At 62.0% G+C, this 13,635-nt stretch overlaps 1 protein-coding gene across 1 annotated transcript in view; it reads right to left on the minus strand.

The window, feature by feature from the left end:
• Window positions 1-13,635, minus strand: part of ADGRB1 (adhesion G protein-coupled receptor B1) — an 80,996-nt gene that overhangs the window by 8,984 nt on the left and 58,377 nt on the right. The window contains exons 22-24 of the mRNA XM_050801073.1: window positions 12,204-12,270; window positions 9,864-9,949; window positions 3,130-3,301 (exon numbers count right to left, since the gene is read on the minus strand). Of these exons, the coding sequence (XP_050657030.1) occupies window positions 3,130-3,301; window positions 9,864-9,949; window positions 12,204-12,270 (325 nt within the window). The remainder of the gene's footprint in view (window positions 1-3,129; window positions 3,302-9,863; window positions 9,950-12,203; window positions 12,271-13,635) is intronic.

Genomic DNA, 13,635 nt, shown 5'->3' on the forward strand with positions numbered 1-13,635 from the left:
CCTGGCCCTCAGTGCCCTGGGAGTGTCCGCTGGGGGCGTGGGGTGCTGTGCCAGGGACCGTGAGCCTGGCCCTTCCCCACAGCCACCCCACTGGGAACGGCACACTCTGTCAAGGGGGATTTCACCCTTCGCGGCCACCCACTCTTCGGGGGGACAGTGGTGATGACGGCAGCAGGCTCTGTAGGAGGGGCTACAAAGGAAGACCTACCCAGCGGCCAGCACAGAGCTTATGGACAGGGAGCTCCCAAGGAGGTAAAGACATCATCTAGGAATGTCAACTGTCCCTCCCCTGGGGCCAGCAGCCACCTCCTGCTGGCTGCTCTGGGCAGCACACTGACACTCCGTCCGGTGGTAACAGTGTATAAAGGAATCCTTGGGGGTGGGGGGGCATGAAAACACAGAGGGCTTCCTGGAGGAGGCATCCAAATAGAAGTTGGCAGAAGCAGAAAGAGGGCAAGCTGGGGCTCCTGGTTTCCAGGCACCCACCTACCTACCCACTCAACCACGGACCTGTGGCCCCGTTCCCTCACCCAGTGCTCTGCTTCATGCTGCTGGGGGGCTGAGGACACCCAGCCCACCCCTCTCATCAGGCAGATGGGGACCGAGGCCCAGAGTGGGCGAGAGAATTGTCCATGGCTTCACAGCTGGTCAGAGGCAGGGCCAGGCCTGGAAGCCAGGGTCTCGCTGGCCTCTGATCCCTGGACACCAGCTAAGGACTCCTGGCCGCCACGGCAGGTGTGCCTTCCTGCCATCCTCTCCCTCACGGACTTGCCCTGCAAATGCCTACTGGGCACCTACCTTGTGCCCGGTCCCACAGGTAAGTAGGGAAGTGTTCTTTGTGGGCGAGCAGAGGAGCTGGGGCTCCCCAAGTCCCTCCAGTACCCTCTCCGGGAACGCCCGAGCCAGCCTTAGCCCAGGAGGCCCCGGCTTCATTGGTAGACAAGGGACTGACTTGCCCATCTGCAGGAGTGTCCCAGGCCACAGGGCCGGCTGGGCTGCCTGGCATGGCCTCCACCTGGCCCAGCCTCCTCAGCGCGCCCTGCAGCCCTGGCCACCACCCCTGAGGCTGAGGACCAGGGTAGGGCTCGAGGCCCCTTGCTACCAGGCCCAGGCGGAAGCCGTCTCTGGGCAGGACCTTGAAGGCCCTGCAGCATGCAACCCACACGCAGGGGCTGGGAGCTCACTGGGGGCTTCAGGGAAGTCTGGCCCTGGTGTCCTCTGTCCCCAGCCACCATGGGAGCATGCCGGGTCCCCTCCTCTGACCCCATGTGACAACCATGAGGCTTCTTGCACATCTGAGACCCCCAGCGCCAGCTCTCTGCTCCAGGTGGCCCCGGGCTCTGCCTGCCTGGAGCTCCTCCTTTCCACTGTCTCCCTTGCAGCTCCCATCACCGGTCAGTTGGTCCTTGGGGATTCGCCTAGTTGCTTGAGAAATCTCTCCAATTTCCATCTTTTCTATTTTGTGAAACATTTTGCCTCCATTTTCCTTCTACTGAGTTTTGAGCTGCTCTCTGTTTTTAATTTCCACAAGTCTCTTCTTGTTCCTTTTTCATAGGCTACTGTTCTTGTTTCACAGAAGCCAGGTGCTGAGGGCCAGGAGTGTGGCCTCAGAGAACTGCCTGGCCTCAAATCCCAGCCATGGTGACAAGCTCCCGTGATGAGCTCCCTGGAGCTGTCCTGTCTGTGGAACGGAGCAGATGGCACCTGCTTTAGGAGGTGTTGTGAGATTCACTAACATGAGTTCATTGCTGGGGCCAGGGCCTGGCCCATGTGTTGCTCACCAGGGTGAGCAAATTCTCCCAGGTGAGGATAAGGAGGGGTCAGTGAGGTTTCTCCTTCCTGGGCTGCCTCTGTCCCCACGCTGTTTTCCTGCTTGTCTGGGTGGGTTGCAGCTCTAACAGGAGCTCTGCTGTCCTCATGAGGAGCCGCTGGGATGTAAGTGTGGAGCACTGTCCAGCTGGTGGCTGGCTGGTATGAGAGCCGTTTCACTGCTGGACATCAGAACTCCGGCTCTTCCTCCTGTCTTTCCTCGAAATCAGATTGCCTCGAGAGGGGTGTTCACACCTCCCCGCAGAGGTTTGGGTCTGGGAGGCCAGAGTTGACACGTGACCCAGGCTCAGCGTGTCCACTTCCCCACTTGTTTCCAGGTGGCACCCCCATCTTCAGCTGTGCCGGCTGCCCCAGGCCAGAGCCCCTCTGTTCACTCTGCCCAGAGAGTGAGGCCCAGGCCGGGGAGGCCAAGCAGGGCAGCCCTGCCCTTCCAGGCTGGGATGGAAATTGCCACCTAAGGCCTGGAAAACCAGGGCACCCACGCCTGACGTTCCTGTGGCTGCCAGAGATCCTGGGGAGGTGGCAGGTCCCACTCCTGCCACCCTCTGTCTGGCTCCCTACAGCTGGCCGAGGCCTGAGCTGCCGCCAGTCAGCTGGGGCCGCACTTCTCATCCTGCTTCTCCACCTGCCAGCTCCCCTGCTGTCGGCTTCTCCCGAATTCTTCATCCTTGGGAACCTGTGTACTTTTCAATAGTCCCTCTGTGGTCTCTCCAGGGGGACCCAGGAAGAGGGAGGTGGCCACCCCGCTCCTGGGCCTTCCGCCCTTCTGGTGCTGATCTGGAAGCTGGTGTCCTCGTCCACTGAGGTCGACATGCAGCTTTCCCACACTCCAGCCTCCGCAAGACCATCCCGATTGTGGCCACCAGGTGGTAGCTGGGATGTAGTTTGGTGAAAACCTTCTAGTGACACCTTCTGGAAAGATCCAGAAAACGCCAGAAGCAGGAGTCTCTATTGCCCTGGAAGCTGTCTACTTCTGCTGCTGGCTTCCTTGCTCCTGTAGGCCCCTTGAGGATGGGGCCCCTTGAGGATGGGGGCCCCATGTCCTCCACACCCCTGAGCCAGGTGCAGGGCATCCTTGGGAAGGTGCTGCACTGCCTGGGCCGCTCCCAGGGACAGTAGGGGGGACACGCTCACCTGCAGACCCCGCTCTGTGGACCACCGAGGCCTGCAGATGCATCAGGGCCACGGACGCTGCGCCTACCCACAATCTCCCTGCCAAAGTCCTCGGGGAAGGAGGAGGCCACCCGGCAGCCCCAGGACCCTACAGGAACCCGGCCCGACAGAGGCTGTCCCACCCACCTCTCTACGGAGGATACAGTGCACCATGACGATGACAAAGCCCTCCAGCGAGTCAAAGACGGCGAAGAGGATCTGGAAGAGGGCGGAGCGGCGGTCGGTGACGGCGAGCACGGCCGACATCCAGGTCAGCGCCAGCAGCGGCAGCACCACGCAGGAGCTCCACAGGGAGGCCCTGGGGATGGAGGGCGTCAGCGCTGCCGCCCCAGCCCCTGCCCCCAGGGACACCCTGCCCTGAACCCTGCATCTCCAGGTCTTGGTGGGGACCCGGCCCTAACGCCCCGTCTCTGTCTCTGGGGGCCTGGGTCAGGCAGTACATCTTCTCTGGGGTGAGTCTCCCTAGGGGTCCTCCACCGCCCAGGCTGCGTCTGCACCCTCTCTCCTCCCTAGGGCTCCCCCAATCCTGTCCCACGCTCTGCCCCTTCCCTCTGGAGCCCATCCCCCAGGCTGGGGAGGAGCCCACCGTCAACACTGAGGTCCCAGCACCCCCCCTCTAAGCCCGAGGTCTCTGAGGGGACCCAGGGACTCAGGAGGGAGGTCCTGGGAAGCTGGGCAAAGGGGAAGGGCTCTTTGGGGAAGATCCAGGTTCCTGACAGTCTAGGAGGTGACAGGGGAGGGGAGACAGGCTGGAGGGAGATGGGCTGTCTGGTGTGGGGGGGCCAAGTAGGATCCCCTGGTCCAGGACCCTCAGACAGCCCACAGGCCCCAGGCGAGGGGTCCAGGCCCTGAAGGGCACAGTAAGATGGCCATGGCGGGGAGGGAGGGTGGAGCCCAGAACTCAGAGACCTGGAGGGAGGGAGAAGCGTGGAGGGAATGAGATAGAGGACAGACGGACGGACAAAGGACAGACGGACGGACAAAGGACAGACGGACGGACAAAGGACAGACGGACGGACAAAGGACAGACGGACGGACAAAGGACAGACGGACGGACAAAGCCAGCAGGGGAGGAGCAGAGGAGAGACAGGCGACGACAGACAGACGGGCAGGCGCCTCCTCCTCTTCGCGGGCCAGCTCCGCCCATGCCTCCTGAGCCCCAGCGGCCACCTGCCTGTAGACCTGTCCTGCTGCCTCTGCCCCTCAGTGCCACCCCCTCTCCCAGGGAGTCCTCCAGGAGCCCCACAGCAGCCCTCGCCCCTGCCCCTGCAGCCCAGCCTCGCTGGGAGCAGTGAAGACATGGGCCCCTCCCCACATCCACCCACTGGGTTCTGTGGTGGCCTCTGAGCCTGTGCTCTCCTCCTCACAGTGGGGACACCAAGCTGCTTCCCAGGGCTGTGGGACACCGACAGAGGCCAGCAGGACCTCGGCCGTGGCAAGTGCTCAGGAGGTGGCCCTGTGCCTGCCCGGAGGGGGCCCCACAGCCTGCAGGACTGTCATCGCCACCAGGAATGGGTGCTGGCGCCAGCTTCCCTCCTTCCCTCCTCCCCTCCTCCTGCACAGGATTGCCCTGCAGGCAGGGGGAGCTGGGGCAGGAGGACTGAATAGGGAGTAGGGGATCCATTCTGGGTCAGAATGCCAGGCAGGAGCTGGCACATGAGGGCTGGCAGGAGAGATGCTGGAATGACCTGAAGTCTGCCAAGACAAGGGCCCCCAAAACCGCATGCTCTGCTCCTCAGCCCTCTCCAGCGTAGCTTGGCCACCAGTGCTGCTCCCACCCCTAGTGCGGGACATCCGTGTAGGGCCCAGCCCCCAAGGGAAATGTGTCCCCATCTCTTGGGACCTCCCAGCAGGCCCAGCCCCCCATGCCACCTCCTGGACTCTCTTCCTCCCCTCCTCCGCCCAGCCCTCTACCCCAGGCCTGGGCCTGCTTTTCTTCAGTGATGCTGTCTGGTGGTGATCTGTCTGGCCCCAGCCTCAGGTGTTACCACAAACCCATGGCTAGGACACGTGCAGGCCCAGAGCCCGGAGCAGCACCAGGACAGAGGGCCTGGTCTTGCACGGCCAGTGCCTCCCAGGTCTCAGGGTACGGTGGCCCTGGCCACACAGCTGCCCCTCCTGCTCTTGGGCATAGGATGGGCTCTAACAGCCTCATGGGACTCCCTCTTCCCTGCACAGCTTTGGAGTCTGCTAGAGGCCCCCAACCTCCTTCGCCCTTCCTCTGGCCCTGGAGAGCCTACCCCTGCACCCCCCGCACTCCCTGCCTGGGAACTTAGGCGGCCAGAGAGGCCTCCCTTGCCCATGATGGTGCCACTCCCTCCAGGCTGCAGCAGCAGACAGGGCCCCGGCTGTCACTCACTGCTGTGTCCCTGCACCTGGCACAGAGCCTGTGATGAGGAGGCCCTCCATCCATATTCACAGAGCCAAGGAATGACTCACTGACACAGAGTAGGACCCCTCGGCTGGGGCCTTGGTTTTCCCATGGCTATAAGCTGGAGAATCTCTCTTCTCCCTTCCAAAGCTGGTATTCTTTGAGCCAGGACCCTGGACTCCTCTCCTCACCCAAGTTCTGAGAGGGGGTGCAGGGCCTCGCTCCCCATGGAGACTTCTTTGCCTGCTGCCGGTCACCCCCGCTGCTGCCCAACAGGGGGCTGGGTCTCCAGGCCTGACATTTACAGCCTGATCTGCTGCCGTTGGCAGGCGGCCTGGGGCCCCGTAAATTACTCCCACACCGCAGCTCGGCCTCTGTAGCTTGGAAACATTTCTGCGGAGCGCGGTGGGAAGGAAGCAGAAAGGCCCGGGAGCCGCTGAAGGGGGAGGCCAGGAGTGCCCAGCTGCACCGCACCTGCTCCCGTCTGGAGAGGCAGGTGCCCGGGGTGTGGGGAGAGGCTCTGAGTAACTTTAAAGGGAACATCTGTGTGGCCTCCGCTTCTCTCTGATGGAATGAGACAGGGCCGATCTCACAGCCTCCACCCCATCCCTGGTGTTGAGACAAAGCAAGTGCAAACTAGCCCCAAAGAACCGGAACTTCCCAGGGCCTGGCAGGCCAGTGTGGACGCCACCCCAACTCCGAGCTTACTCCTCCCACACAGGCTAGCCTCACCCCGACTCGCATCTGCACAGCACCAGGGCCCAGAGCTCTTTCTCCCATGGCTCCTAAAACCCTGGGCCCCTAGTGCCTGGCTCAGGGAGCAAAGCAGGAGGGTACAGGGGTATGCGCCTGGGGGTGCAGCCATGAAGGCTCACCTTGGGTTGAGGGAGGCAGGGCATGGACAAGATGACCCCTCAGGCTGGAAAGCCCAGACACTCTAGGCCAACTGGCCCCACCCACCTGAGCCCAAACCGCCCTCTCTACACACAGCCCCTAAGGCTGCCCAAGCCAGCGGAGCAGCCACTGACTCTGAGCACTTCCTTCCCTGTTCCCTTGGCCCTGGTTGCTTCTTGCTCTCAGGCACACATGTGCGCGCACACACACACACGCATTCACACACTCACCTATAAACACACTCCCACATACACAATACTCACATGCAGACCCACATGCACACACTTGCACACACAGGCACACGCCCGATTACACACACATATACACACACGCCCACACAAAATACCAGGTTGCACTCACACACCATACACACCCACACGTACACACACTGGGTTGCACTCACACACAGATGCACGCTCACAGGTACACACACAGATGCACGCTCACACATATGCATAGATGCACGCTCACACACACATAGATGCTCATACGTAGGCACACCAGTTGCGCTCACACAGATGCACGCTCACACATACACACACTGGGCCGCACTCACATAGATGCATGCTCACAGGTACACACACAGATGCACGCTCACACGTACGCACACATAAATGCACGCTCACACATATGCACACATAGATGCACGCTCACATGTACGCACACCGGGTTGCACTCACACAGATGATGCTTGCACACATCCAAGCACATTCTCACACCTGTACACACACTTGCACACTTGTGGCCCCAGAGGTGGCAGCAGCAGAGAACTCCACACTCAGTACACCTGAGGGCGTGCCCAAGGGGGTACTGGGGCAGTAGGCTACAAGCGAAATTAAAAGCCTGGAACGAAAGTACGTGCTCTCACATGGGCGTGCGCACACACACACACCTGGTCATGCTCTCCCACACGAACGCACACCCATGTACATTCACATATGCACTCATACACACGCACACACGTGGTGACACTCTTGCATAGGTGCGCACACACCCACTGGCACGCATGCACACTCACATGCGTGCACACACACCTGGCCATGCTCTCACATGCGTGCTCACGTGCACTCACAGGGAGGGAGGCTTCCCATTAGGCAAGCCAGGGCCAGTCTCCTCGCCCCACCACAGAGCTGTGGGGCTGTCAGGCGCAGACCCCTGCCCAAGCATCAGCCATCCTGGGCTCCATGCCAGCAGCACCAGGGGTGGGGGTGGGGGTTCAACTCCAGAACCAACAAACCGCAGCTTGCGGCCTGGCACACACTCGGGCCCTGGAAGGACAGGACTGACCGCTCCTTCCCAACCGCAGCCCGGCCCACAGCTGCACTCCACTCGTGCCCAGGCCCGGCCCCACGCCCTGCACCCGCGGTGCATTGTGCTGCCAGGCCTAGAGCAGGCCTATGGGCAGGATGGAAGGAGGAGCTGGGGGCAGTGGGTCGGGGGACAGGAGTGGCCTAGAAACCCAGAGTGGATGGCAGAAAAGGAAGAAATGAAAGATAAACATAAAACAAACAAAAGGTGACTCAGAGAGGGCAGAGCCCCAAGGGTGGGCCTAGGAGGGAGGTGGCAGCAGAGGCACTAACATGGCGTTACTGGTGGCGTCGGAGGTGGCATCGGCGGCAGAGAGGACTCCACACTCGGCACACTTGAGAGTGCACCCGAGGAGGTGCGGGGGCGGCTGACTGCAAGTGAAATTAAAAGGCTGAAACAAAAGCAAGCGCTCTGCTCTCGGAACCCAGGCGGGAGAGGCGGGGCCAAAGTGCAAAACCAGCCACTCAGGAGTCCAGCCTGGGCTCCGACAGGGATGGTCCTGGGGGCTCTCGACCACTTCACGAACTCAGGCCTTGGGCGTGGGCGCTGTGGTGGGCAGGGCTGTGAGCTGCACGTGGCGGGCATGGGGGGAGGCAGCATGGCGCTCCTGTGCTCAACTGAGGGTAGACCCTGACTCCGTCTGCACAAAGTGGCAAAATTTCCAAAACGAGGCCACTGCACCTTCCGCTCCCCTTCCCGTGTGTCTGAGAGGGAGCTGACCTGGGCAGGGACCTCGTGCAGGTCCTCCTGGCATGTGTATGCCCACGTGTGTGTGCCCATGTGTGGGCGTGCGTGCACACATAGACCAGTGTACTGGGCACCCCTCCACCCCAACCTCCATCCCTGTCTACGTGGGCAGCGAATCCTACACGGCCACGCAGGCGAGTCTGGGTGTGCTCCCGGGATGTGTGCACCTCACGCAGCTGGCCCGTGGCACACACAGGGCAAGGTGGGCAGAGTACGGGCCGCCTGGGCTTGGCTCTAGTGTGTGCCCACCTGGGCTGGAAGCTCAGCTCCACCAGTCACTCACCCTCCCTAAACCTCCATTTACTCAGCTGTAAGATGGGAACATAACCACAGAATCTGCCACCATGGTTATTCTAAGCAGCAAACAAAACATCCACACTGGGTGAGCACCCGAGATCACTGCTGCTTTTACGACCAGGTAACGGCAGGCAGTCTGCCATGCTCAGACCCCGGATGTGCAGCCCTGGGGACCTCTTCTGAGTGTGACCGCTGTCTCGGGAGCAGTGTGGGACAGGGTGTTACGGGGGCAGGTGGGGCAAAGCCTTAGAGGAATCTGTTCCAGCCTCCATTTCCCAGGCCAGGAGACAAAGCACCAGGACTCCTACCCCGAGTGACAGACCCCAGGGCCACTCCACATACTCAGCATCAGAGGCCAGCTTGGCTGGTTCCTAACCAGGACCAGAACCCACAGGCACCCAAGGGAAAGGCTTCCTGAAGCTTCTGTTCACTGGGGACAGGAGGAGCCAAGAAGAGACAGAGACAAGAACAGAGAGAGAGACAGAGAGAGACGAGCAACCAAGCAAGACTGGCACGGAGGGGAGGGGCCCACACAGACACCAGCCAGGGCTGGAAGACACAGAGAAGCAGGCAGAGGTGAGGGGCGGGGGGCCGGGGGGGCGGGAGGACAAAGAGGGGCTCGTCCACCCTAGTCAGCTCCCCACACCCCGCAGCTTCCCCCCTGTGCCCAGGACCTTGTCCCTGTCCCTGAAAGGTGGGCGCAGCCACACATCCCAAGTGCCTCCACTCTGCTCCTGGGCCCTGTCAGCTGCTGTGCTGAGAGCACTCCCTGGGCTTGGGTTCCCCGGAGGGAGGAGCATCAGCTCCACCTGTCTCCTGCACCGTCCTCCTCATGATGCAGATCCCACAAGGACAGGGAGTCTCTGCATGGACAGGTGACATCCTTCCCCGGCCATGGAGCAAACCTTGTGGGAGGGGAGTGGGAGGCCAGGGACCCGCAGCACCCAGCACTGGGGGTGCCCTGCTGCCACCCTGTGAGCCGGGCAGAGGTGGGGTGTCCCTGCACAATCAGTTTCACCGCTTCTGAGGACTTTACAGGGTCCACCCTGCCCAGGTCAGATGCAGCAACCGTGGCACAGTGAGAGGGGCTGGCTCAGCCTAAGGGGCCTCTGTACTCAGTGCCTCCGTTTCCCCACCCGCTCCAGGGTCCCTGGACATGCAGTCTCGGACTGGGCATGGAGCATCCTCCATCCCCTGGGACCCGGGGCTGGGTGGGCAAGGAGCCGCGTGGCCCTGGTCCTACCCTGCCCGCTCCTTCAGCTTCTTGTCCGTGATGCCGTCTTTGGACACGAGCTTGTTGAACACCAGGATCCCAATGACCATGTTCACCTGCCGGGTAGAGAGGGGTGGGAGTGTGGGGGTGGGGGCCGCCGTAGGCTCAGGGCCGACATTGGTTGGACTGACGATGGCTATGCTGACCATGACCCCCTACCACACTCAGGGTCACCTCCCGTGCCTCCATCACAGGAACCCCAGTGCCTGACGTGACATCAGGTGACCTCCAGCCCAGCTGCCAACCATGCAGGGCCCTCTCTGTGTGTCACCCGCACCGTCAGCACCTCTGCTGTGCTCCTTGCATCCCTTCCACCAGGGAGTTCCGCACCCACAGGGTCCAGAGGCCCTTGCCAGCCTGCAGCTGAAACCTGCCTAAGAGACACCAATCCTGGCTCTCCCTGGGGCCACACGCCTCCTGGCTCTCTGCTCTGGGCAGGCCACCTCCTCTCTCTAGACTTCCTTCCTGATCTCCCTTTTCTATTCATCAAACTAACTGCCCACCCCGTAAGGGCCCCGGCTGGGCGCCTGCACCCAGGGAGGCTCTTCTTGGGCTCCAATATGAGTCTCCCATGCCTGTCACTGTCCAGGCTACCACTCAAGACAAGAGCTGTTCCCGGAGCACCCCGGGGAAGCCACTGGCCCTGAGCATCTGGGGGTCTCCTCCTGTCTCCCGGCCTCCTCTGCTAAGGGGAAGGAGGAGTCTCAGGCCATATTCTCTGCTCCCCAACTGCCAGAGGCTCCCTGAGGCCCTCCTCCTGCATCCCCACTCTGCAGAAAGATGCTGCCAGGACCCCGAGGGGCAAGGCCTGACTTCCTCAGGCCCAGGTTCCAGAAGCTGGAGGCTGGGAGACCCCAGGACTCCATGGACCCCTGAACTAGGCATTTCACGTCCAGAAGACCAGGGTGGTAGACTGTGCAGCCCTCCAGCTCAGGGCTCACGACCACACACCCGGCCTGCTTTCCACAATGGATGCAGTTCCCAGACACCCACATCACAGCCTTGGCCAGCCTGATGGGCGGTGGCCTCTTTCCTGGGCAGCCTAGTTTTCTGATGTGGCTGGAGCAGAGAAGAGAGGATGGGCACCAGTGACGGGCCACTGCCTGCAGTAGGCTCTGTCTGGCCTGCACCACGTGGTCCCAAGGACAGGAGGGGCTGCAGGGGCTCAGGTCCCACAGCCGCCTGAGTTAGACTGCCTTCCTGACGCATCCTGAGGAGGGGTGTACGGGGGTAGGGCTCCTGTCTCTGTCCCCTTTCCCACAACCTCCATCCCCAGGTGCCTGGGGCACTGCCCAGATGGCACTGACGCCAGCTCTAGAGGTCCTGACAGGTACCCCACTCCTCCCCTGCCTCCTGGCTGGAGGAAGGAATAAAGAAGGTGGGATTCCACAGCCAGGACTGTGAGGAGGGGTCTGGGGCTGCCCAGGGATGGCGCCCCACTGCCCCTCCAACCCCCACTAGGCTCCCCAACTGCCCCTACAGGGCTAGCACCCCCTCACCCCCCATGCACGTTTCTCTGCTGGGCCCAGCCTGTGCCTGAGTCCCCACTGGAAGGGGGTGTGGCCCTGCAGAGACACCACTCATGATGGCAGGAATTACTGGACAAGGATGGCCTCTCCTGGGGGAGAGGGGAGGGGAGGTGATGCTGGGTGTGAACCCTGGTGCTCTGCCAGAGTAGAGGGACGGGGACTGGCTAAGCAGGCTCAGAGCTGGACCCAGTAGAGGCCAGTGACCCCAGGCAGGTCCCCCAGTCTGCTGCAGCTCATCTGTGACCCCGGGACAGTGACCCTGCATGCCACCTGCCACAGTCTTGCCTTCCTCCACACAAAGGTGGGAGAAGAGTGGGAAGGAAAGTCCAAGGACCCACACAGGGAAGGTCCTCACTGGGGCCCCCAAAGGGGCAAGCAGCCCTGGTCACCAGCCTCACATCTGGCGCTCTGGGGCCAGACACCCACAACCCAGGTCTAGCCTGCAGCTCCCCGCTGCTCGCATCACCTGTCCGTCCCCAGCTTCCTCCCATGCCACTCACCACACCCGCAGGGATCTCCTGGCAGGTACACAGCTGGCGCCCAATAATCAGGCAAGCTGAGACTCACAGGTGTGAAGCGTCACTACCCTGGCCCAGCCCCTACACCGCACGCTGAGGGCAGGTCAGAGCGGGGCTGTGGGCACCCCCACCCCCTGGTGATGAGGGCCGTCCTGAAGGGACAGCAGGTGCACAGCCTAGGGCAGGAGAGAGCACCGAGGCCCAGGAGGCAGGTGGGGGGCCCGGGCAGGGTTGCAGGGAGTGGGGTCCAGGCGGGTCAGTACCAGCACAACGGCAGCAGCCGGTCCCACGAAGGCATAGAGCAGTCCTCCCTCCAGGGAGAGCCAGCAGCTGGGGAGGAGACAGGCCATCAGCACCGCCCACGTGCAGAGGGGCGTGCAGAGGGGCACTACCGGCCTCTCAGTAGGGGAGGTGAGCTGGGAAGTGGCAGAAGAAAACTAGCACTTATTAAGCGCCTTCTGCGTGCAGGGCAGGTCACACCCGCTCTTTAGACTTAGAATCCTCAGGACCCCTAGGCAGTCATCGTCACTCCCATTTTACAGATGGGGATAGTACCAGAGTGGGGGACCCATCTGCTTAGAGCCACACAGCAGGGGCACCAGGCTGGCAGGGCAAAGGTCACCTGACTGCCCCTCCTTCCCCAGGCCTGGACCCTTCCCGGCTCTTCTCTTGGGGTCTCTGGCAGACCTTCCTTCCTGACGTGATACTCGAATGCCGGGGCTAGGTCCCTGGCCCACAAGGCTCAGGCCCCGTGGCCTCAACACCTGGTCCTATGCTCACACATCTGGTCTGCATCCTCCCCACCACCCACCCAGTCAGTAGCCCCACATTCCCCAGATCTCTGGACACCACCTGTGGTGCCCATGGAAATCTGAAACCCAATAAGGACTGTTCCCTCTGCCCTGAGCAGCCTACCCCATGTCGTCTGTCAAACAAACTCCTCTTCATCCTTCAGAACCCCACTTCAATGTCCCCATCCCCTCCTGATCCATCCCTGGCTCCGGCAGGCCAGGTGTTTGCTTCTCTCATCTCTGGAGACAGTGTTTGGATTTCCCTCTCAGCACTCACCCCCTGGGCCCTCAGCTATGTCCACTCCCTATGGCCACTCAGGGCAGGGCTCCAGGGGGTGCCACATCCTGTTCCCAGGGGCTCCAGAGTGAGCCAGGCCTGCTCCAGTCCTCCCACTCAGCCAGCATCGGTCACTTCCTCCTGCCTCTCGCTTCCCACTGCTCCCCTCCCTGCAGCCAGGCCCTCCCTCCAAGCCTCGGTTCCCCTCCCCCACCCCAGTTCTTCTGCCCATCCTGAGCCCCAGACCCTCTCTCCCCACCTTGGGAACCACACTGCTTTTGGGATGACAGCAAGCTTCCTGGCTTGCCATTTAAGGCCCCAAGGACCTGGTTGAGCTGACCCTTCAGGGTCTTAGCGATGTCATCTGTGAAATAAGCCTCCGGCCCCTGCCCTGCCTGCCACAGGCCTGCTGTAGGGGTGTGCCCACTGTGCCCAGAGCGCTTGTGGCTCAAATAGCCCTCCCTCTCATCAGCACCATGCAGAGGTGGCCTCCCCACCGAGCAGATGGGGAAACTGAGGCTCAGAGTGGCTAATGGACCAACTGACCAAGGGGGGCCCTGCAAGCCTGGTTTCTTTCAGTGCCACTGCCCACTGCTTGCTGCCAGGGTGAAGCTGGCTGACCAACAG

This window comes from Macaca thibetana, chromosome 8, assembly GCF_024542745.1.
Source record: "Macaca thibetana thibetana isolate TM-01 chromosome 8, ASM2454274v1, whole genome shotgun sequence".
Taxonomy (NCBI): Eukaryota; Metazoa; Chordata; class Mammalia; order Primates; family Cercopithecidae; genus Macaca; species Macaca thibetana.